The sequence below is a fragment of the Ornithorhynchus anatinus genome, chromosome 16 (genome assembly GCF_004115215.2).
Source record: "Ornithorhynchus anatinus isolate Pmale09 chromosome 16, mOrnAna1.pri.v4, whole genome shotgun sequence".
In the NCBI taxonomy this organism is placed as follows: Eukaryota; Metazoa; Chordata; class Mammalia; order Monotremata; family Ornithorhynchidae; genus Ornithorhynchus; species Ornithorhynchus anatinus.
Genome location: NC_041743.1, coordinates 36,835,320 through 36,858,066, shown reverse-complemented (window position 1 = coordinate 36,858,066; position 22,747 = coordinate 36,835,320). Strand labels below are relative to the sequence as shown.

Sequence of the window (22,747 nt, the reverse complement as noted above, 5' to 3'; positions counted from 1 at the left end):
CGCCCCCTCCTCCCCTCACAACACCTCTTCCGAAAATGTTTGGGAAAAGTTCTTGCGGCGAGTACACAGCTCCCCGCGGCTCAGACTTCTCCTTGTGTTCGCTCCCAGCCCGGTGTGGGATTCTCGCTCCGCCAGAGGCTTTTTCCCCCCCCCACCCCACCCCTTCAATTTAAACAAAGACTCCGGAGTTCATCAACCTCCCACTGAAATTCACAGCTGCTGAGCAAACTAATCCCCTCTCCCGGCCTTTCTTCCCTTCAATGGGCTCTTGGCTTCAAAGACACTTTGGGAAAGGATTTTGTAAGGGCTCACACTGCTCTCTCAATAGAAGTTAGTGCAAGTATTATCTGCAGAGCAAGTGGCTTTACAAACAAATACTGCCTTAACAATCTCTCCCTCCCAAACACACACATACAGACGCACATACATAGATGCACAGACACACATCTAGCACGCAGGCAAGATGGGATCTACAACCGGATTAGGGCTGGTTGCCTCAGTGGCTAACCCCCCCCCCCCCATCTTTTGTGTAGCCAAACACCTCCTGGGTGTAGAAACACCGGCTCTGGGAGATGTGCTTGACCCGCGGGGCTGAGGGGGATCCCCACCGACCCATCCAGGACCCCCGAAAAGCCAAAGAAGGACCGCCTCTCCTCCCCACGGCAGCTCTCGCCTTCAAGGCTCCCTAGGCCAGACCGGTAGTGGAACTTGGATGCCCAAGATTTTTGGGCCATAAAGCCCAATGATAATAACTGTGGGAATTGTTCAACTCCAACTGTGTGCTGTGCACTGTGCTAGATGGAGTTGGGGTAGATCCAGGGTCATCAGATCGAACCCACTCCCTGTCCCACCCCCAGTTTGCTAAGGGGAGGGAGAGCAGGTGTTATCTCCATTTTACAGAGGCGAAAACTGAGGCCGAGATAAGTTTCAGTGATTATTGGTAACATCACTGCAGAGCACTGAGGTTGTGCCAGAACCACATCTGGGCCCAAAGTCCACTTGCTGCGCTCTGTTGTCTACACAGCCAAAGTGAAGGATTCGTTAGCAGACGCGGGGGAAGCCCCCCAACGCTACCAGCTGGTCAACGGGGTTGGCGGGTAGAACTTTTGCAAAACAGCAAACGAGGAACAGGGCCATCTTTCCAAGGGGAGAGCTGAATCTCTTGAGCTGCACCGTGTGCCTGTGTGTCTATTCAAAAAACCCAAACAATTGTGTGTGACACCCAGATACAGGACCTCCCCAGACACACACAACCACACGATCATGTGATCACGTTTCCGGGCTCCCTCCCATCCATCACCCCTCAGTTTGTCCTTGAGGACCCCCCTCTAACCCCAGGACTTCTGGCAGCCTGCAGGGGCAGAAGGGGCCAAAATAGTCACTTTACCATGGAGAACGGAGGAAACCAAAGGGAAGCAGCTTTATTTTACCATTATTTCAGTGATTCAAACAGCAGAAACCAAACCGAGAATGCAGCCAGAAGGCACTTGGCGGTGACCTCAGAGGAGTCAAACTGTCCCCACCCTCCGGGGCCGCACATGGGAACAGGACCTCCCCTCCCTCAACACACCAGACAAACCCCCATAGTCCAATTCAGGGCACCGGAGAAGTCAGAACCTCCCTTTCTTCCTTCCCTTCAGCTTATCCTGAACTTTCTAGCACTAAGAGTGCTGAGGAACCGTTCTTTGACCTAGCATCAGCAAAACTACTGAAGGGAGCTGTACCCTCTGGTGATCAGGATCCCCGTGAATAGCACACACCTTTCCCTTCCCTCCATTTGGCAAAAAGGAGCATTCCACCCACAGATGATCCTCTGACAGGCCCTCGAACCCACCTTCATCCACTCCCCTTCCATTCATAGCCAGGAAAATAGAGAGGGGAGGAAAACAGATCCAGCCCAGCCATCCCTGACTTCTGAGTAGCCCGCTCAAAGCCCAGCCTTTACCACGCTCTCTAACTTGAGGATCTCAAGGCACGCGAGGGCCCGTGGGAGGGGCTGCCGTCTGGAGTCAGAGAGGGGTATGTGCTCCACCGCCCCGGACAGGGTCAACCTACTCTCTCTACCTGAGCCTCTGGGGCCACAGAGCCTGGAAAGCAGCTAAGCCTCAATGGTGACAAGACGTGAGGTTCGAGAAGGAGAAAATGGGGCTCCACCAAGAAGAGAGGAAAAAAAAGAGACAAGACAGAGATCGGGAGGGCGGGGAATGTGGGGACGGAAGGACATGAAGCCAAACGATCTCTTTTCCCCCTGGCTTGCTCAGCAGCCAACAGGGGTGAGCAGAGGGAGACCTTCATGGCTCAGGTGAGTCTTTAAGGCGGAGGGCCTGAGGAGGAGCCAGTGACCAAACCAATCCCTGGCAGGAAGGTTGGACAGGGCCCTCGTGCAGGCCCAACCCCGGCTCTGGTCCTGTGCTTCAGGGGCCCAAAGCCCGAGACAAGAGAAGTCGGTGACAGGTCCCACTGAGGAAGTGGAGGGTGAAGAGCAGGAGGGCGGGATCTCAGGGCAGCAGCACACACACCACGGAAGCTTCCTACGTCCAGGAGCCTCCGGCAGAATCGGGACATCCCGGGGTGGGGGGAGCGAGGACGGTTGGCCCGATGACACTCTCCAAGCCCAGCCAGCCTGGGAGCTGAGCTCAGGACGGGAGAGGGTGACCCGCAGCCCGGGTGAATCGACAAGCGCGATTCCCTCTCCATGTCCATGGCAACCCCCCCACCTCCCCATCTTCGGCAGGGATTTAAACGTTCAGCTTGTGGGCGATGGTCAGGACGGCCTTCAGGACGGGCATGAAGCCAGACACCTCGCTGAAGCTGCTGCTGCCCACCACCTGGGTGTGCACCAGGAGGCCCTGCTGGTAGCTCCGGGCTTCCATGCAGCGGGCGATCTCATGGAGCCCCGCGAGGATGTGGGGGGACAGCTGGTGGGAAAATGCCTCGTCAGCCGCTTGGGCCCAGTCTCCTCCCTTCCCGCCACCTGCCCCAACCAGCAGACAGCCCCGAGGGAGGCTGAGACCCCCAGCCAGGCCCCCTAAAAATCCCGGACAACTAGACTCCGGGACCCATGACCGAGAGGGGAGCTGCGGGGAAGGTACCGGCCGAGGAGGCAGCGCTTACCGCTCGTTCCCGGAGCTTCTCATAGAGACACTCCAGCCGCTGGGTCGCCTCTTCCAGCTTCCGTTTCGTCTTCTGGGTCGGAAGGAAACAGGCGGCACTGAGCTCAGTCGGACAAGCCTCAGGGGCCGGTTCGCCAGAACACGAAGGGGTGGGGTGGCCATTCTCCCTGAAACGGCCCACCGGCTGCTCTCCCTGAAAACTGGCCAGGGCATTGCCACGGACAGTGTGGCTCCTCAACACCAAGACATTTGGCAGAGATCCCCTTCCTGAGCATCCCCCTGTGGTAAGAGTCAGCTGAACTAAAGCTGGGTCCCCCATCCTGGAGAACGGTTCCCCCCGGCCTCCAGGGTCTTCGGGGATGAGGGAAGACACTCCTGCTGCCCCAGTGGTAATTTCACTCTGGCCCACACTTCCAGGCCCCCAAGCTGAGACCCAACCCGTATCCTAACTCGAGTCCTCTGTAGGAGAAGTAACTCTGGCTCAGCTCTGCTGCCCTCAGTTGCCTCGGTCCTGCCTGGTGTCCTTCCCCACCCCGGTCGATTTTGAGGTGACCAGGAAGCATCCACTCTTCCCCACAAAAGAGCAGTGTGGGAAGCATGTGGGCTGGTGGAAAGAACACGGGCCTGGGAGTCAGAGGACCTGAGTTCTACTCCCAGTTTCACCATTTGTCTGCCGTGTGACCTTAGGCAAGTCACTTCACCTCTCTGTGCCTCAGTTACCTTATCTGTAAAATGGGGATTCAACCCTACTCCCTCCTACTTAGACTGTGAGCCTCAAGTGGGACAGGGACTGTGTCCAACCTGATTACCTTTATAAACTCTAGCGCTTAGTATGGTGATTGTCATATAATAAGAAATTAACAAGTATTCTTAAAAAAAATGAAAATAAAACAAACAAAAGCAAGTCGAATGGGCTCGTGGAAAGACCTGAGTTCTAATCCCAACTCCACCACTTGTCTGCATCTTGTGTGACCACTTGACTTCTCTGTGCCTCAGTTACCTCATTTGTGAAATGCAGATTAAGATGGTGGGCCCCATGTGGGACAGCGACTGTGTCCAACCCATTTGCTTGCATCCACCCCAGTGCTTAATACATTGCCCGGCACACAGTAAGCGCTGAACAGATACCAGAATTATTATTAAAAGACAGGGTCACGGTCCTGATTAGCCTTATGGTCAGAGAGCGGAGACATATGAGAGAAACAGACACGACCTCGAGGCGAGGCAAGGCAGGTGGGGAGGGGAGGGAGGAGGGGAGGCGGGCGATGCCCTCTGTGGCGGGCAGACTCACTGGATCGGCAGCTACCAGGGAACAGCGCTGCACCAGGCCTTCAAACGTAGTCTTCAGAGGGAGATGCTCTGGGGGCAGCTCCTTCCTCTCCACTCGCTCCGGTGGCAGTTGATGAAACTGATCGACAAGCTTCAAATCAGTCCCCGGGTCTCCCCGCCCCCGAACCCACGCCCTGGTGGTTTGAAAACGAGGGCGATGCTGCCCCTTGAGCGGCAGATGGTCCAGTCCCGGTTTAAATTCTTCCCGACCCCCCAGCTCCTACCCCACCCCAACTGAGACCCCCTTCATCAGGCATCAGACAAGACAGTCCAACTTGTTCATCCCAAGTGCTTAATACAGTGCTCTGCACATAGTAAGCGCTCAATAAATACTATTGAATGAATGACAGTTGTGTGGGTGGAGGGCGGGGTGAACCCCGTTCACTCGGGTTCCCTGCCCACCAAGTCCCCTAGTCCTGAGGCGGCCCTGGGGATTCCGGTGGCCTGGATACACTAAGGCCCGGAAGATGAGGGGGCTGCATGGCGGACCCGCCGGGGGGATCTACGAGAGAGGAACCGGAGGTGCCAGGCTCAGCCCATTACCTGCAGGTTGAGTTCCTGTGGGGCCCCTGGAGGGGCCTGCCCTGTCTCATGCCCGGGGGGACCGTGAAGGAGAACACCCCCGGGGGGCAGGTTCATCACGGGGGCAGTGATCGGCGCGGGAGGAGCCATCTGGGGAGAAGCGGCAGAGATCGTGAAAGAAAGAGAGGAAGATGCTGGCCGCCTGCCTCCGATCCATTCCCATCCCCCAGGAGTCAAACCACAAACACCCTTTGCCCAGGAGAGCAATTTTCTCCATCCTTCCCCCATCCCCTGACATCTACTCCCCCCCGCCCCCCATCACTTCCTCTGGGGCATTTTGCTGGCATGGAAGCTGCCAGTAGAAATCTGAGCATATTCCCCCAACCTCCACCCCCAACTCCCCGGGGTTCTGTCCTCCAATATGAGTTCCCGTTTCTCATTTCCCCTCAGGCAGCAGTGACAAGAGAAGAAGAATGGAGAACAGGAGTACCCCTGGGCTCTTACCCAGCCCTGGCCAACAGCACTCTGCGGGGGGTGAGGGGAGGAGTGTGTTGGCGGGGAGAGATGGCCCTCCAGCCACCAGCTTCCTCCCACCCCAACCCCGCTCACCCAGGAAGCACAGCCCTTCATAACCAGCTCTGACCTTCCCGGATTCCCAAGGGAGGATCCAGTGATCACCAGAGACCAACTCAAGCACTCTGGCAGGCCCCCGGTGGAACTCGGTGAGCGCCCGGACCTGCCTGGGAGCCTTTAGCCACGCCAGAGGCCTCTACTCCCCGGAAAGAGCCACCCCGCCCCTGCCGCAGCTTGAGCCCTGAATACGGAGATTAGCGGCAGTGAAGTGCTGGCTGAGCAAACTCGGGCTGCGTTGGGAAGAGCTCCCAGCCCAGGGAGGTGAGAGGGAGGGTGGGAAGGAGAAGGCTGCTCCAGTCCGGGGGCGATTCCCTCCGAGAAGGCCAGATCAAAAGGAGATGACTTTGGAAAGGGGCTAATCCCGCAGAGAGCTCAGCCTGAAGCCAATTCCCAGCCACCCTGCCAGGGGCCCATGAGCAGAGCTTCCAGGGAGTAGGGGCGGGAAGGAGAAAGGGAGAGGAGGGAAAAAGAGAGGGAGAGAGAACTGGGTGAACAGATGGAGGCAAGGCAAGGATGAAGGGGGAGAAAGGAGGGACAGATCTTCCACTTCGCGGTTTTACCTCCCCGACCCTTGCCCCAAGCAAGTCTATAGGGCAAAAATCCCCCAAAAGAGCCCCAGATTCTGGCACTAGTGGAGAGAGAAGCTGTGGAGACAGAGGAGGGCCCAAGCGGTGAGACAAAAGCAATGGGGGGAGGGGGTTACCTTTTGCTTTTGGAGGCCTCCCCGGGAAGAAGGTTCAGACCACGATTCCTGCGGTCCTGCGAAGAGGGAAGCGGCAAGACACGAGGCTTGGATGGGATTAGCACTCCTCGGACAGCCCCACCCTGAGGGATTCTGGGGGGATGGCCCTCTGCTGGGCCTGGCATCCCTGCCAGACGCCCAGAAACCCCAGCAGGGCAGCACCGGGAGTGTCTCCGCCTCAGACCCAGGGACCAGGGCATGGAAGGGCTCCACTGGCCATCAGCCACCCTCTCTTTCCATCACCCAGGGAGGCCGGTGTGGGCCTTCAAAGTATTGGCGCCCAGGAAGCGCAACCCTCGACATTCTTTGAAAGTCTCTGAAGAGCACCTGGGCGGTCAGGTCATTACTGAATTTCTTAGAGTCTGAGCCCTATGTGGGACAGGGGCTGTGTCTGGTCCGATTGCCTGGTCCGTATTCCAGGACTTAGCACAGTGTTTGGCACACAGCCAGCGCTTAAGACCACAACTAATGCACGCATGGGGTGCATTAAGCACTTGGGTCATTAGAGGTGGCTTAGTCTAAAGCCAGACCTAAGTCTAGGTCCTAAATATCCAGGGCCTGCTCCGCCACTGAGACAAAAACTATCGATCGATGGTAAGCACTGCGCGCTTACTCTGTGCAGAGCAGTGGACTAAGCATTTGGGAGAGTACAACTGAGTTGGAAGGCACGTTCCCTGCCCACAAGGTGATTGCAGTCCAGAGGGGAGATGGACATTCAAATAAGTGTCCCAGTACTCTTCATTACACTGCCTTGGTGGACCCAAATTCCTGGTATAGAACGTGGAACCTCGTGGGCTCGAAAAGACTTGTCCACTGGACTGCTGCTCTGTGACCCTGGGCAAGTCACTCAACCTTTCGGTTGGAAATGGTGCCTTTGTTCCCTCCTGTAAAATGGGGATGAAAATGAAATAATTGATGTGAAAGCACCTTTGAAAATCTAAAGCACTCTCTGAAAATGGATTCAAGAGATGTTGGAGGATAGATCTGGGCCTTGCCCTCTGTACTCCAGACACAGTAGTGCTTGTAAATGAGTGGAGGGAGATTCTTACTTCCCTTTTCCTCTCCTCCTCTCCTACTTAAGGAGCAGGGGCTAGAAAGGTGACTGCTCTTCTTGGCTATCTCCCTCTTTTTTTTTTTTTTAACAATGTTTGTTAAGTACTTACTATGTGTCAAACGCCATTCCAAGCGACTGGGTAGGTACAAGTTAATTAGGTCAGACCCAATCCCTGCCCTGCTTGGGACTCAGAGTCTAAACAGGAGGGAGAACAGGTATTTAATCCCATCTTATAGTTGAGAAAACTGAGTCACAGAGAAGTGACTTGCCCAAGTAATTGGCAGGGCCAGGATTAGAATCCAGGTCCTCTGACTCTCGGGCTATTGCTCTTTCCACTAAGCCACACCGCTTCTTAAGAGGCGCCAAGGGGGTGGTCGGGCAGAGACCGCTTTCAAAAAGCAAGACCTCACAGTCTAGGTGAGGCATCCAGAAGAGGAGGCAGGGACGGGTGAACCGGGGAGTGAATGGGACCCTTCTGTTGTCCGTTAGAAAGGAACAAATTCCCTGACCACTCTTGGATATGACAGGAACAGACAGGTAGGCCGAGTTATAACCCCCTCGGCTCTGCTCAGGTGCCTGATGGTGCTGATCGCACCACTGCGGTCATAATAGTCATGACGACGATGAAAATTGTGGTATTTGCTAAGCGTGAACTACTTGCCAGACACCGTCCCAAGTGCTGGGGTAGATACAAGATGTTGAGGTCCGGCAGTGCCTATCCCACACGGGCTCAGAGTCTGCCTGAATCGAGTCCCCATTTTACAGGTGAGGATACTACGGCCCAGAGAAGTCAAGTAGCCTGCCCCAGGAGACACAGCTGGCAAGTGGCGGAACCAGAATTAAGACCAGGTCTTCGGACTCCCAGGCTTGGGCTCCTTCCACTAGGGCCACGCTGCTTCTCGCGAGAACCCCCTGCCCCATCCACTGGCTTTCCAGGGCTGGGGGAGAGGCAAGCAATACTAGCCGGGAGGCTGACGGCCCACCCTTCCCACTCGGAGAAAAACCCTAGAGGAGCACTATGCTGATAGCCCACGGGGAAGAAGCATTCCACCGCTCTAACCCAAGCTCCAATCATCCCGTGACAGATCCTAGCATCCGCGCCGCCAGGACGGACGTATCGTGACAGTACCAGAGGTCTACTGTCCTTCACTAAGGGGACCGCTTCCTCCCCAACCTAATAACCCCCCGGTGGCTTCTGGGAAGGTCGAGACACTGACCTGAGGGAGGAGGTGGGATGCCAGCAGCTGGAAGGGGCCCAGAGGGCGGAGCCCCCGGCCCTCCCTGCGGATAGGCTGTGGGGAAACTGAAAGGACCAGGGGGTTGGGACCCCATGGACACGGGGCAAGTCAGCGAGGCAGAGAGATGGGGAGCCGGAGCAGGGCCTGGCGGGAGGAAGGTGGGTCCCGGAGGCAGAGCGCCCGGAGGAGCCATGCGCACTGGTTGTCTTGGGGCAGGCGGCCCCCCAGGGAAGCCCACAGGTCCAGGGGCGGGGCCTCCTCGCGGATTGAACGGTTGAGGCATAGCTGAAAAGACAAAAGGCGCCGACCAGGTCCAGAAGTCCGGCTTACCTCTCACATACGCCCGCCCTCTCCCCAGGTCCCACCTCTGCTTCCCCACCCCAGACCCCAAGCGCCGGGCTGACCCTCCCTCCTCTCCATGGTCTCCTTCTCATAATCCCCAGCTCCTCATCCACCATGAGCCTTCAAAATTTATCTTGGAGGCTTGTCACCTTGGAGAGGGCTCAGCCCCGAAGCCAACCAGATTCAGTCAGGAGGAGGGGAGATCAACCACCAGATGTCAGGCACCAAAACATGCCAGAAGAAAGCCAGCAACCCTTAAAAGAGTCAGTGGTCCCCTCCAAGGGGCTCCCAACCCAGAGGGCTCCCCTATAGTCCCTTCTCTCTGGGGTCCGCGTCCTCTCCCAAGAGGTTCCTCATTTCCCCACTCACCTGGCCCAAGGGTAGGCCCCGGGACTGCGTAGGTGGGATAGGCCAGCCGGGGTACCGAAGTTCTGGGGTAGCTTGCAGTAGGGGCTCTGATGGGACCTTGAGGGGGACCGGGGTGGGTTGGCGCTGGTATTGGCTGGGGGGTGAAGACAGATGGCATTGGAGATGGAGCTGAGACCTGAGGGGAAGGGAGAGGGTAAATCATAAGTATTTATAACCATCTTCAAGCACGTGTGTGTGTGTGTGTGTGTGTGTGCATGCATGCGTGTGTGTATTTAAGGCATGTGTTAAGTACTTACTTACTGTACTAAGTGCTGAGGCAGATACAAGCTAATCAGTTTGAACACAGACCATGTCCTACATGGAGTGCACGGTTTTAAATCCCCATTTACAGATGAGGTAACTGAGGCACAGAGAAGTGAAGTGACTCGTCCAAGATCAACCAGCAGACAAATGGTGGAGAACCGGGATTAGAACCCAGGTCCTTCTGACTCTCAGGCCTGCGCTCTATCCGTCAGGCCACACTGCTTCTTGTCTGTGTATCTGCTATTTCATGAGGCCATATTTCAATCTGCTTTACTTGGCCAGCCACCTTTTCTTCCCCCCTGCTCCCACTATTTGCCAATGGGTCTCATCTGTCCGCCTCCCCTATTAGATTCTACGCTACTTAAGAGCCCAGGACAGTGCTCCGCCCCGAGCTGACTGACTTAGCCTGCCGCCAAGGCCAGAGGCAGATCCGCCCCTCCTCTCTGCACGGGAGCTGGCGCTGCCCGACCTTCCAGTCCCACCATCCTCTGCTTCCCGGTACCGTGACTGAGCTGGGTGGGAGCCCTTCAGCAAAGTAGACGGATTGGGCGCTGGGATCCGATCCAGAGGGAACAGTTTGCTGGCCTCCTTGCAAACCTACAGCTCTCGCCCCTCGCCCCCAAGTCGAGGGATTGCCTGCTATTTCCTGTAGGCAGGGAATGTGTCTGTTTACTGTTATATTGCACTCTCCCAAGTGCTTAGGACAATGCTCTGCACACAGTAAATGCTCAATAAATAGGACTGGCTGACTGACTGACATGAGGCAAACCAGTCCTCTCGAAGGCTTTTCTTCAGTAGTTATAGGGAGCACATCCTGACCTCCTGCTATGCTTTCCCAAGCACTTACTAGATTAGTACAATGCATTCATGCTCAATAAATGCCATTATTCCTTCACTACTATAAGGAATCACGCCATTCGAACAGCAGAAGCCTTCGAACTCTGGAAAATGAATGGCAAACTGCAGTCACCTCTACAACCCGGGCCCGGCCTATCCCCTGGTCAGTCCGGGGTTCAGAGCGATCAGCGTCCAGCTCGCCCGGGGGCCTCCCGTCCCCGTCCTCCTCACGGTCGGCAGGGCAGGCTGGCTCTCTTACCTGGTCGGGCGGCCGCATTCCCGGTCTTCGGGGCTGTGACCCTCCGGCGGCCACGCTGCTTTTGGTTTGGGGAGGAGGAGGAGCCCCCACGTGGACCCGGGGGAAGGGGAAAGGCGGCGGCTGCTGGCCGATCACGCTGGCCCCCTGAGCGTGGAAAAGTCTCTCTCTCAGCTGTTGGATCGTGTGCTGCAATTCGGAGGGGGGGATATAACACGAGAGAGGGAAAGAGAGAGAGAGAATACACTCCCACATCAATCAATCAATCAATGGTATTTATCAAGCGCTTACTACGTGCACAGCCCTGTACTAAGCATTTGGGAGAGTATAATACCATAGAGAAGCAGTATGGCATAATGGATAGAGCACGGGCCTTGGGAGTCAGAAAGTCACGTGTTCTAATCCCGGCTCTGCCACTTGTCTGCTGTGTGACCTTGGGCAAATCACTTCACTCCTCTGTGCCTCAGTTACCTCATCTGTAAAATGGGGATTGAGACAGGGACTGTGACCAACCCCATTTGCTTGTATCCATCCCAGCTCTCATTACAGCGCCGGGCACATAGTAAGTGCTTAACGAATGCCATCATCATTATTACAATATGACAGAATTAGCAGACACATTCCCTGCCCATAACGAGCTTACAGTCAAGATGGGCGGCGAAAAGATCAGGGAGACCCTAACGGCCCCTGACCCTTCTCCAAGCTGCCTTCTCCCTTTTCCCTTCACCTTCCCTCCACCCCAGTACTTTGGCTTTGGGGAAAAAATTACGACAAATCCAAAGGAGCAGCTGGGACATCGACGGGAACCGAGGACACACGGCCTCTAGACACACAGAGAGGCATCGGTCTTCTCCTGCCCGGCTGTTTGCCCGTTTACTCACCTGGCTGGAATCTGTGGGGAGGTAGCTCATGGCGGCAGCCAAGCGGCCTTGGGAAGCCAGGAGGCTGGCATAGTCGGTGACCCTCCCGGCCATGGCCGGGCCCGGAGAAGCCCCCGCAGGGCCCCGGAGCAGTTCAAGGCTCCTGCTCAGCACCATTACCTTCTCCACCAAGTCCTGCCAAGACAGGGATGGGGACAGTCGGTCAGAAGGCCCTCCCCGCTCCCACCCTGTTTTTCAGGGGTCCCTATCCCCCACTGGATGTCCCCAAGAGGGAGAGACGGGGCAGCGGGAGCCACTGCTGTGGGACAGGGTCGGGTGCCCTCTACGGCAAACCAGAGTGTCAGCAGCACGTGCCAGCCTCCTCCACGTGGGTTTGAAGCACACGAGGCACTAAAGTTTGCCACAGGGAGTGGGGGTGTGGGAGCGGGGAGGAAGTCTTCTCCTCTGAGGAAGAGCAGCATGACGGACTGAGACCTGAAGAGTGGGACCATATTTTCTGCTGTCCTAGGCAGGCTGGGCTGGGGAACGTCCTGCCTCCGGCAACTTCAACTACTTAGACTGCGAACCCCAAGCGGGACGGGGACCGGATCCGACCTGATTTGACTCTGTACCTATCCCGGCACTTAGAGTAGTGCTGGCCACATACAATAACACGCCCGTAACACAGGATAACACATACAGGATACCACCGTCATCATCCGACGTGCTCTGAAATTGGAACAGCGGAAGTCCCGCCGTCTGACTTTCCAAGTCTTAACCCGCTGTCTGCCTGGGGCCCGGCCTAAACTAGCTCACAAGCTGCCAGGGGTCAGACCTCCTGCCCCTTTGGGACCAATTTTGGGGTGCGATACCTGGAGGGCAACGGGAGATGATGCCTTGTGGATTTTCCCCCAACATTCCACCAGCCTCTCCACGTTCCCTGAGCAGATGTAGCAGAGGCAGGCTTCGGTGGACAGTGTCCCATCTCCCTCCGATTCGAGCCGGGCCCCTAATGTGTCTGCAGGGGAGAGAGGAAGCCTCATGAGGCTCAGTTTCTTGGGCTCTCTCCCACCACCCCATCCACCGGAGCTCCTCTTGAACGGCCGACACAGACTCTGCGAGCGTGGAGACCGTGTGGCCCGAAGACCCTGACCATTGCCTGGGGACCAGGGGCCTATCACTCATTCCCTCCTACTTAGACTGGGGGTGGGACACGGACTGGGTCTGACCCGATTAACTTTTAAAATAATAATAACGATAGAATAACTGCGGTATCTGTTGAGCGCTTACTAAGGACCAGGCACTGTATTAAGCGCTGGGGTAGATACACGCTAACCAGGTTGGACATAGTCCATGTCCCGCCTGGGGCTCACAGTCTGAATCCCCATTTTACAGATAAGGGAACTGAGGTCCACAGAAGTTAAGTGACTGGCCCAAGGTCACACAGCAGACAAGTGGAGGAGCCAGGATTAGAACCCAGAACCTTCTGACTCCCAGGCCTGCATTCTAACCGTAGGTCACGCTGCTTCCACCACAGCGATTCGAACAGTGCTTTGACATACAGTTAAGTGCTTAACAAATATCGTAACAATAACTCCCTGAACTGAATGGCCAAGGTGAAAGAAGAAAAATTCCCCGACAAGACCCAGATGGACTGTTTAGATCCATCTGAGGAACTGCAAAGGCTCTTTTTCGAGTGGCGGAAGATGTTGATGTGGAGGGAGGAGGGAGAGAGGAAGGAAGGAGGGGAGGGAGAGAGAAGCAGGCTTCCAAAGTTAGAGGAGTACGAGAGAGAGTCAGACTGCTGCCAATTTCACCACCTCCACCTTCTCTCCACGACTCCACGCCGGAGAAGCTGCGTGGCCTAATGGATAGAGGCCTGGCATTCAAAGGACCTGGGTTCTAATGTCTCTATGCCACTTGTCCGCTGTGTGACCTTGGGCAAAGCACTTCACTTCTTTGTGCCTCAGTTACCTCACCTGTAAAATGGGGATTAAGACTGTGAACTCCACGTGAGACGTGGACAGTGTCCCACCTAATCGGCTTGAATCTATCTCGGCACTTAGTGGAGTGCCTGGCACGTGATAAGCATTTAATAAATACCGTAACAAAAAACTCACTCATTGAAGACATTTCCACCCTGCAAGAAGGACCAGGGGATCAGGAAGGGAAGGGGTTTGAGATGCCCTCTGTCCTGCTCACCCCAACAACCAAGATGTGGGAAGGGGAAGAGGAGGAGCCCAGAATTACAAAACTATCTAGGCCTGGCCCAGGAATAGCTCTCCTTTGGCGAGGGAGATGGCCCGGCTCCCAGTTAAGATCAGGATTTGGAAGTGTCCTTGCTGGATGCCAGCCAGGAACTTAATGCCCTCAGGAGGCGAAAGCTCAGACAGGCCCCCGGGAGCCGTGCTCTGAGAACAGAGTCCTGCCTCCTCTCCATCCCCCAGCCGAGTGGCCGGGGCAGGTTGCTTCCATTCCCCAAAGCTTCTCCCCTCCTTTATCAAAGAACAACGCTACTATCCCTCCCTTGACGCCTCAGCACCCTCCCACCACCCCGGACCTTCGAGAAGGCGGGTTCCAAGGTGAGGGGTGGAGGGGCCCTGACCGAAAGAGGGGAGGCAAGGAGAGGGCGTGAGCAGTTTACCGCAGAGCCCGGCATACTCTTCCTGGCTGGAGTAGGTCAGCAGGATGGCCATGGCTTCCCTCCAGTTCTGCAGGGAACACGTGCACACCACATCTCTCCATCTGTGCTGCACGATGGATGACAGAAGCTGCAACGGAAGCGGGAGGCTCTGTCAGGCCCTGGGCCTGAGCGACAGAACCAGGGGTGCGTCAGGGAAGCGCCAAAACCGTGCCACACTGGAAATTAAGGGATCACATGGACTTACACACTTAAACTCACACCCCCGCGGACTTGTAGCTGCCTGAGCCAGAGGATCAGGCCCCGCTGGTCTCCCCCTGTCCCGGTCCCCGCCCCCGAATCTTGCCCCACCAAGTCACCGAAGAGAGCTTGGTCTTCTTCTTGGCGAAGTAGCGCTGCTGAGTCTGCCTCAGCAGCTTCTCCCCGCCCGCCACGGCCAGGATGATGGCGTCCGCAAAGCGCTCCTCCCGCACGCACAAATCCACGGCTCCGTCCAGGTTGCCCAGCAGGAGGGCCTGGCTGATCAGCCCGTCGGTATCTACGGGGAGAGAACGCAGGGCACCCCCTCTGTCCCATCAAATAGGCTGTGCAGGCTTCCCCAGGGTCCCAGTCTCCCCTCAGGGCAACACCCGCGGGGAGCCTTGGGTTTTATATGAAAATATAAAAGATGACGAATGGGGAGGCAGCGAGGCTCAGAGGAAAGAGCCCTGGACTGGGAGTCCCGAGAGCCGGATTCAAACCCCAGCCCTACCAATGGCCTACGGGGTGACCTTGGGAAAGTCACTTAACCTCTCTGGGCCTCAGTTTCCTCATCTGGAAAATGGGGATAAGATGAACGGTGAGCCTCCAACGGGACAGGGACTGTATCCGATCTCATGACCTCGTACCTTACCTCTGTGCGGAGCACATAGCAAGTATTCAATAAATGCTCTAATTAATTCATTCAATCGTATTTACTGAGTACTCACCGTTTGCAGAGCACTGTACTAAGCACTTGGGAGAGTACAATATAACAATAAACATGATTATTTCAATTAAAAGGAAAGGCATACTCAGGAGTCTGTTGAACCTTACGCTGGGGTCTGGGCTCCCAGGAGTCAGGAGGACAAAAGGAAGCAAAAAGGAGGAAACTCCAGCCAACTTGCTTCTCTCCCATTATAGATCTTATTGCTTAAGCCCTCTCACCTACGTGCCAAATTTTCCGTTATCAATGGTACTGAATAGCACTTACGGTGTGCAGAACACTGTACTATGAGCTTACTCCTTATTCCCCTTACTGATCACTTATTTTAGTGTCCATCTCCCTAGCTAGATTGCAAACTTCCTGAGGGCAGGGATTGTGTCTGTCTAATTGACTGTACTCTCCCAAGCACGTGAGAAGCAGTGTGGCCTAGTGGATAGAGGACGGGCCTGGGAGTCAGAGGACCTGGATTCTAATCCTGGCTCCGCCACCTGTCTGCTGTGTGACCTTGGGCAAATCACTTCCCTTCTCTTTAAAAATATGGGGACTGAGATAGTGAACACCATGTGGGACAGGGACTGTGTCCACCCTGCTTAGCTTATAACTACCCTAGTGTTTAGTGCAGTGCCTGGCACAAAGTAAGAGCTTACTGAAGACCACAGAAAAGTGCTTAATACAGTGCTCTGCACGCAGTGTAAACGCTCCAAACTGCTGATTATTTGTAATGCATTTTAAAGAGTCTGTCTCCCCTGCTAGAGTGCAAGCTCCTACCTACTAGGGACTATCTCTTAATTTCCATCTGAGTATTCTCTTCCCGCTCTTAGTGCAGAGCTCTGTTCATACTAAGTGCTTAATAAATACCATCACTACTAACTCTAGAGCATTCTTCCACATGCTTGGTACTTTTCTGCACAGAACGGATGATCAATAAATAATGCAGACTGATTGATCTCCATCTGATCCCTTCCCAAATGGGCCTGAGAAGGAGGGTCCGATAACAATAAACATGATTATTTCAATTAAAAGGAAAGGCATACTCAGGAGTCTGTTGAACCTTACGCCGGGGTCTGGGCATCCTTCAGTCAGGAGGACAAAAGGAAGCATCCACCTAGAGCAAACTTCCCACCCGGCATCACTGAAGAGAAAGCCACCTCTCCCAATCAGTCAAGGCTGCTCAAGATCCATCAACAAAGGAACGTTAAAAGGGTGGAAGGAAGGATCATGAGCAGGAGGGAGAAAAGGTGATGTCCACATACTGACAGAGAGGCAGCACTTTTTCAGAGCTCTGCCCGCTGGGACCCCCCGGCTCCACTACCGTCTCCGCAGCCTAGAATGCATCCGTACGTGGGAGACGCTTTTGACGCCACGTACCTGCTGTGACGGGGATTTCCAGCGAGGTCAGGTTCTGGGGAATGAGCTCATCGAAGAAGGCCGAGGAGGAAGAGGAGGTGGCTGGCTCCCCGGACTCGCGGGAGCCCTGTGGCAGGCAGAGAGGAGCACGGGAAAACGACAACGGCTTGTTGGTTTCAGGGGACGGCAGAGGGGAGTAGAGTGGGCAGCTCAAGTGGGACGTTGTCTGGCCAGTGAGGCTCAAGACCCAGTCTGTGGTGCTCCAGGGAGAGTAAGATCCTATCCATTCCTGGGGGTGGTGAGGCTGGTGATGTTCACGGCACCTCATCCTGCCCCGTCCCGTCTGGGGTGAACAGCACACCCTTAACCGAATATGGCCGCTCAGAACTCAGGGGATGGCAGAACGTGGCTGTTGCCTCACCAGCAATCGAACAATCGCTATCTTGGGCTGCCTACAATTTCACGGGTAAATTATTCCCAGCTCTGCCACTGCTCAACCCACCTCTAGGCCTCATTTCCACATTCGTATACTGGGGAGGCCAACGAACCCACGTTTGGACAATGGCTCACGGTCTTAGTATTGAAGGCAAAAACTTCACTCTGACTGGGAAGGGGGCCTTTTCTGCTCACCCTCATTTCTAGGCTCCTTCGGGGACCCTCCCAGATGTCATCTAACCAGAGAGAAACGGAAAGTGCCAAGAATCCCTCATACCCCAACCTCGGGGTCGGATCCACCTTGAAACCAGGAGTCACCCCAGCACTCCTCCCAGAGGGACCTCCCCTGACCCCCCAGCAAACGACAGGACCCCCTACCTGGCCAGGGAAGGGTTGCTTATTCCAATTAAGATCATCTCCCTCTGGGCGACGGCTCTCTCCGGATCCCAGGCCGTTGCCCAATCCAGAGGCAGCAATCTGCAGGGAACAGAAGCAGCGTGGCATAGTGGATAGAGCATGGGCCTGAGAGTCACAAGGTCATGGGTTCTACTCCCCAGCTCTGCCACTTGTCTGCTGTGTGATCTTGAGCAAGTAACTTCACTTCTCTAAGCCTCAGTTACCTCATCTGGAAAATGGGGACTGCGACTCTGAGCCCCACGTGGGACAGGGACTGTGTGCAACTCAATCTGCTTGAATCCACCCCAGTACAGTGCCTAACACATAATAAGTGCTCAACAAATACTATTATTATTATTATTATTATTATTATTAACAAGCCAGGGACTGGGGCCAAGGCCCAAGGCTCCGGGGGTCTCCAGTTCCTTCTCCCCCATCTTGTATCTGGAAGGTGGGAGCCACCTGAGCCCCAGGGGGCATTCCTAATTCCCACCTGTGTAGCCTTTCCCGGCACTCAGTAACAATAACAATTATAATAATGATGGCATTTAAGCACTTACTACGTGCCAAGCACTGCTCTAAACGCTGGGGGAGATACAAGGTAATCAGGTTCTCCCACGTGGGGCTCTCAGTCTTAATCCCCATTTTAAAGATGAGGTAACTGGGGGCACAGAGAAGTTAAGTGACTTGCCCAGAGTCACACAGCTGACAAGTGGCAGAGCTAGGATTAGAACCCAAGACCTCTGACTCCCAAGCCCGGGCTCTTTCCACTGAGCCACACTGCTAGTACAGTGCTCACCACACATTAAATGCTTCATAAATATTATCGCTGTTATTGCCGCTTCCCATTAGAGGCCCAAACAGTCTCCCATTCACTCATTCATTCAATCACATTTATTGAGCGCTTACTGTGTGCAAAGCACTGAATTAAGCACTTGGGAGAGCACAATATAACAATAAACAGACATACTCCCTGCCCACAAGAAGCTTACAGTTTAGAAGGGGAGAATTCCCAATCAGAATTTCAAAAAGCCCCAGAGCAGCCCTGCCTCCTTCCTCAGAACAAAATGCAACCTGATGCTTCTCAGAGCCAGGTCTCTTGGGCTACTCTTCTACCCCCTCCGCATGCCCTCTGCTTGCCCAGGGCCAGTGCCGCTCCCCCAGACAGAAACCGATCAACTGGATTTACTGAGCGTTTTTTACATGCAGCGCTCTGAACTAAGCGCTTGGGAGAGTACAATACACCCGAGTTGGCGGAAACGTTCCCTGCCCACGACGAGCTTACGGTCTAGAGGAAAGACTCCAAACGGAACAGGAAGCTCCTCCAGTCGCTCCCGATTCCCTTGCTGCCCTCAGCAGCCCAGGAGGCCAGGGACGTGCCCGGCAGCTCACCTTCTCCCGCAGTTCCTCCTCGCTGTATCCCAGCAGCTTCAGCAGTTTGGGCCTGGATTCTTGCTCCAAGTTCACCTGGGGAGGGCAGGGACAGAGAAAGTCCGCATGAGAGAAGCGTGGAGAGCAGAGACACGCTCTTCCCACCCACCCTGTGACCCCAAACAAGATTCCCAGCTTCTTCCCTCTACTGTAACGCCCCTTGCCGAAGACAAATTCAACTGCCATTTCTCCCTACTCGTCCTTCTTGACCTGAACGCTTCTCCCTCCCCATCTCCCTCCAATAATGACTGGTGAACTATCCTCTCTGCTTCCCAACCACCGCACTCTCCACGCTTTCCACCATGCCCTAGCGGAAAGAGCAAGGGGCTGGGAGTCGGTCCACCTGGGTTCTAATCCCCATTCTGCCACCGGGTGACCTCTGGCAAGTCACTAACCCTCTCTGGGCCTCGGTTTCCTCATCTGTAAAATGGAGGATATCTATTCTAATAATAATAATAATAATGTTGGTATTTGTTAAGCGCTTACTATGTGCCGAGCACCGTTCTAAGCCCTGGGGTAGATACAGGGTAATCAGGTGGTCCCACGTGAGGCTCACAGTCTTAATCCCCATTTTACAGATGAGGTAACTGAGGCACAGAGAAGTTAAGTGACGACCACAGTCACACTGCTGACAAGTGCAGAGCCGGGATTCAAACCCATGACCTCTGACTCCAAAGCCCGTGCTCTTTTTCCACTGAGCCACACTGCTTCTCTATACTCCCTTGCCCTTAGACTGAGAGCCCCATGTGGGATGGGGACTGCGTCTGATCGGCTTTCCCGGTGTCTACCCCAGTATTTAGAAGTGTGTGTGGGTATTATTATTGTTTTTGTGGTTCCTCCTACTCATCCAGTTCCCCTCCCAGTTGCTCCCCTTGTTCCCCCCAGCCCCTTTACCAGGGAGCTTCGGTTTTCCCATATCTCTATGCGGCCAAGAGCCCAGCCACATTTCCCTAGCCAATCTCCCTCTCCCATAGCCAGTCTCCCTGCATCTCTCTGTCCTGGACAGCTCTGTTTCAATGCCTCACTCAAGCTTCACTCAACGGGCAAGCTCTGACGCTACGTACCTCTCCCCCTACCACAAGCCCCGTCTCCGGTATTGCCTCCGCATCACCTCTGCCGCCTGCCCCTCCGCACGTCCTCTACCACATCTTTCTCTATCTTCCCTCCTCGATCCATCCGGCCTCCACGGTGGCCATTTCTCACAGACCGCCATCACCTTCCTCTCCCCAGCCTCTTCGCCTCCAACTCCTTGCCAATCCTTCAAAACAACCTGGCTAGACTAAGCTTGCTGACCTGCAACAGCGTGTCCACGAACCGCCGTGAGAAATAATGCGGCCTAGTGGAAAGAGGCCAGGTCTGGGAGTCAGGGGACCTGGGTTTGGGTTTTTTTATGGTATTTGTTTAGCGCTTACTATGTACCAGGCCCTGTACTAAGTGCTGGGGTAACCAGGTTGGACACAGTCCATGTCTCACATGGGCTCACAGTCTTAATCCCTATTCTACAGGTGAGGTAACTGAGGCACAGAGGAGTTAAGAGACTTGCCCAGGGTCACAAGGCAGACGGGTGGTATATCCGGGATTAGAAGCCAGGTCTTCAGACTCCCAGGCCCATTCCCTATCCAAAATAAATAAATAAATAAAATTGGCCCCGAGACAGCTCAGGATCCTAAAGGAAATTGGAATTGGCTTGGAGGCACTCTAGCCCCGGAACAGTAACTTCCTGCTCACTGCCAACCAGCCTCGGAACGTCTTACCCTTCACGACCGTTATTTTGCCCGCCTGGGGGACTGTGGGGCCGAGACGGGCCGGCCCGGCTCAGCCCCCCAGGTTTTCACTCGCGCTCTACCTTCAGGAACTGCCAGACGCTCTTCTCAAACTGCAGCTTGGCCCGCTGGATCTTGTCCTGGCAGTAATCCAGGAGATTTCCCGAACCCAGGGCCTCCTGCAGCTCCGCTGACCGAGTCAGGAACTCGGGCTCCGTTGTCACTTGGCTGACGAAGACGAGGCGGGGGCAAGGCTGCGGCGTCTGCTGGGCGGGGAAGCTGGGGACCCCAAAGGTGACCAGCTTCCCCCCGAACTGGGGAAGAGACACAAATGTGATGGAGAGGAGGCAGTCACCGGCCCCTGCCTGTCACACAGGACCGGGTGGTGTCGGTTGGGGCGGTGCGGGTGACTGGGACGCCCTGGGCCGGGCCAGAAAGGGAAGGGAGGCCCGAGGGACCCTGGGGCCTCGAGGAAGAACGTCCTCATCTCCCGACGGTCCTCCCTCAGCTGGAGGGCTCCTTCAGCGCGTGAGGCTGTCGCGGCACTTACGGCAAACGAGCCCCCCACGGGCCGGCGAATCCACTTGGGTGGCTTCTTCAGGGGCGGGACCAGGGTGGTCTGGACCACCTGCTCCGGCACCTGCAGCGGAGGGAGGGGCTGGCCAGTGCCAAACGGGTCCAGGTTGCCGAAGGAGGACGATATCTATGGGCAGAAGGGGTGGCGCAGAGACCGGTTGGAACCGAACCCCCCAGGGACTCAGGGGATCACGGGAAGGATGACGGGGGTGGGAGGGAGACAGGGGCAAGGGAGGAGGAGGGAAGCACAACCTAAAGCTGGGATGCCACTTTCTCCTCCTATCCAACCCTGAAAGAAGACCCGTGTCCTGCCTAGAGGGGTCCCTTTGGCCTCTAGGATGATAGAGACATATACGTGGCAGAGGACCTCAGGCCAGCAGTGACCTCTGAGTCCACCCATCCATCATTTCAAAGATTGTTGCTTCCCTCCTTATCTTCTCATTTGAGTGGAGAAAATGGTCCCTGGGAATTGCTTCCCTCCAGGCCCAGCCCAGCTCCCACTCAAAGCTCATCCTCGGCAAGCGAGCAAAGGCCGCCTCCTGCCCGTGGATTTCCCGCTGTGGCCACCGGCCCGGCTCCTCCATCCCGCCCTTCCGCCCGCAACTCCCGGTCCCCCTCCTCAAGTCTCTCACCTTGTCCGCCTGCGTCCTCTGCTGGGCTTCCAAGCTCCCGCCCATGACGGAATACAAATTGATCCAGCCGTCAAAAGAGGCGGCGGCGAAAACAGAGGGGTTCCGAGGGCACCACTGGACGTCAAAGCACCACCTGCTTCGTGTGGGTAACTCATACACCACCTGGCCCCGCCCCGGGAAGACGGCGGACGTCAGCGGCAACCCGACCCGACCCGCAAAAACCCGTACCGGCTCCCCAGGCCCCCACCCTGGCTGCCCTTCTAAGGAATTTCCCCACCTCTGCCTTGCTTGTTCTCCACTGCATAATCAAGGTGGCCGTGCACACGAGGACAGAGGGAAATAATGGGCAGGGAACTTGAAGCTGCTGGCTCTTCAGTCATGTACAGCTATATCCATATCTGTAATTTACTTACTATTATACTGTACTCTCTTGAGTGCTTAAAATAGTGCTCCGCACACGGTGAGCGCTCAAAAAATACGACTGACTGGTACATGGAGGGAAAGAGACAAAGCTCTCGAAGCCTCCAGGGGCGACGGAAAGAGGAGAGGAAGAGTGCCTGCCGGTGTACTCTCCTTGACCCACCTCCCCGCTTCCAGGGTTCCAACACAGGATCCGGTTGTCTTTGGCACTGCTGAGTAGTAGTTCCGGGTCCGCCTGGCACCAAGAGACCGACAGGACGCCCCTGAGAGAGACCAGAGGTGAGAGGGTGAGAGGTGACTCCAGGCTCCCCCCCTTTTCACCTATAGAACCTGCAACCTGGGCGGTGGCTTTGTTAGCAGGACCAGCACCAAATCAGTCGATCCATCGATCGATCCCATTCAGGGCTCAGCTCACTCGGGACCCCCGGAAAGTCCCGCTGCCACCCCTCTGCCTTCCGATCCAGGCTGGAAACCAAACCGCCCGCCTTCTGAACCCCCTCCATCCACCTCGGGCAAGAGAATTTGCAGATCTGGCAGAGCCCCC

General features: G+C 55.6%; 1 protein-coding gene across 3 annotated transcripts in view; it reads right to left on the bottom strand.

The window, feature by feature from the left end:
• SEC31B (SEC31 homolog B, COPII coat complex component) overlaps nt 1-22,747 on the bottom strand; it is a 57,642-nt gene that overhangs the window by 23,047 nt on the left and 11,848 nt on the right. For 2 of the 3 annotated variants that reach the window (XM_029080797.2, XM_029080798.2), the window contains 19 exons: nt 22,367-22,466; nt 21,784-21,945; nt 21,126-21,278; nt 20,659-20,889; nt 18,774-18,848; nt 17,364-17,462; nt 16,572-16,677; nt 14,599-14,777; nt 14,243-14,369; nt 12,471-12,616; nt 11,620-11,793; nt 10,742-10,927; nt 9,343-9,517; nt 8,611-8,916; nt 6,301-6,356; nt 4,986-5,114; nt 4,405-4,521; nt 3,115-3,186; nt 1,395-2,918 (listed from right to left, as the gene is read on the bottom strand). In XM_029080797.2, coding sequence (XP_028936630.1) covers nt 2,739-2,918; nt 3,115-3,186; nt 4,405-4,521; nt 4,986-5,114; nt 6,301-6,356; nt 8,611-8,916; nt 9,343-9,517; nt 10,742-10,927; nt 11,620-11,793; nt 12,471-12,616; nt 14,243-14,369; nt 14,599-14,777; nt 16,572-16,677; nt 17,364-17,462; nt 18,774-18,848; nt 20,659-20,889; nt 21,126-21,278; nt 21,784-21,945; nt 22,367-22,466 — 2,773 coding nt within the window. In that variant the 3' untranslated portion in view covers nt 1,395-2,738. Of the gene's footprint in view, nt 1-1,394; nt 2,919-3,114; nt 3,187-4,404; nt 4,522-4,985; nt 5,115-6,300; nt 6,357-8,610; nt 8,917-9,342; nt 9,518-10,741; nt 10,928-11,619; nt 11,794-12,470; nt 12,617-14,242; nt 14,370-14,598; nt 14,778-16,571; nt 16,678-17,363; nt 17,463-18,773; nt 18,849-20,658; nt 20,890-21,125; nt 21,279-21,783; nt 21,946-22,366; nt 22,467-22,747 lie in introns of those variants that run through there. The other variant, XR_003765141.2, reaches the window with a different exon arrangement.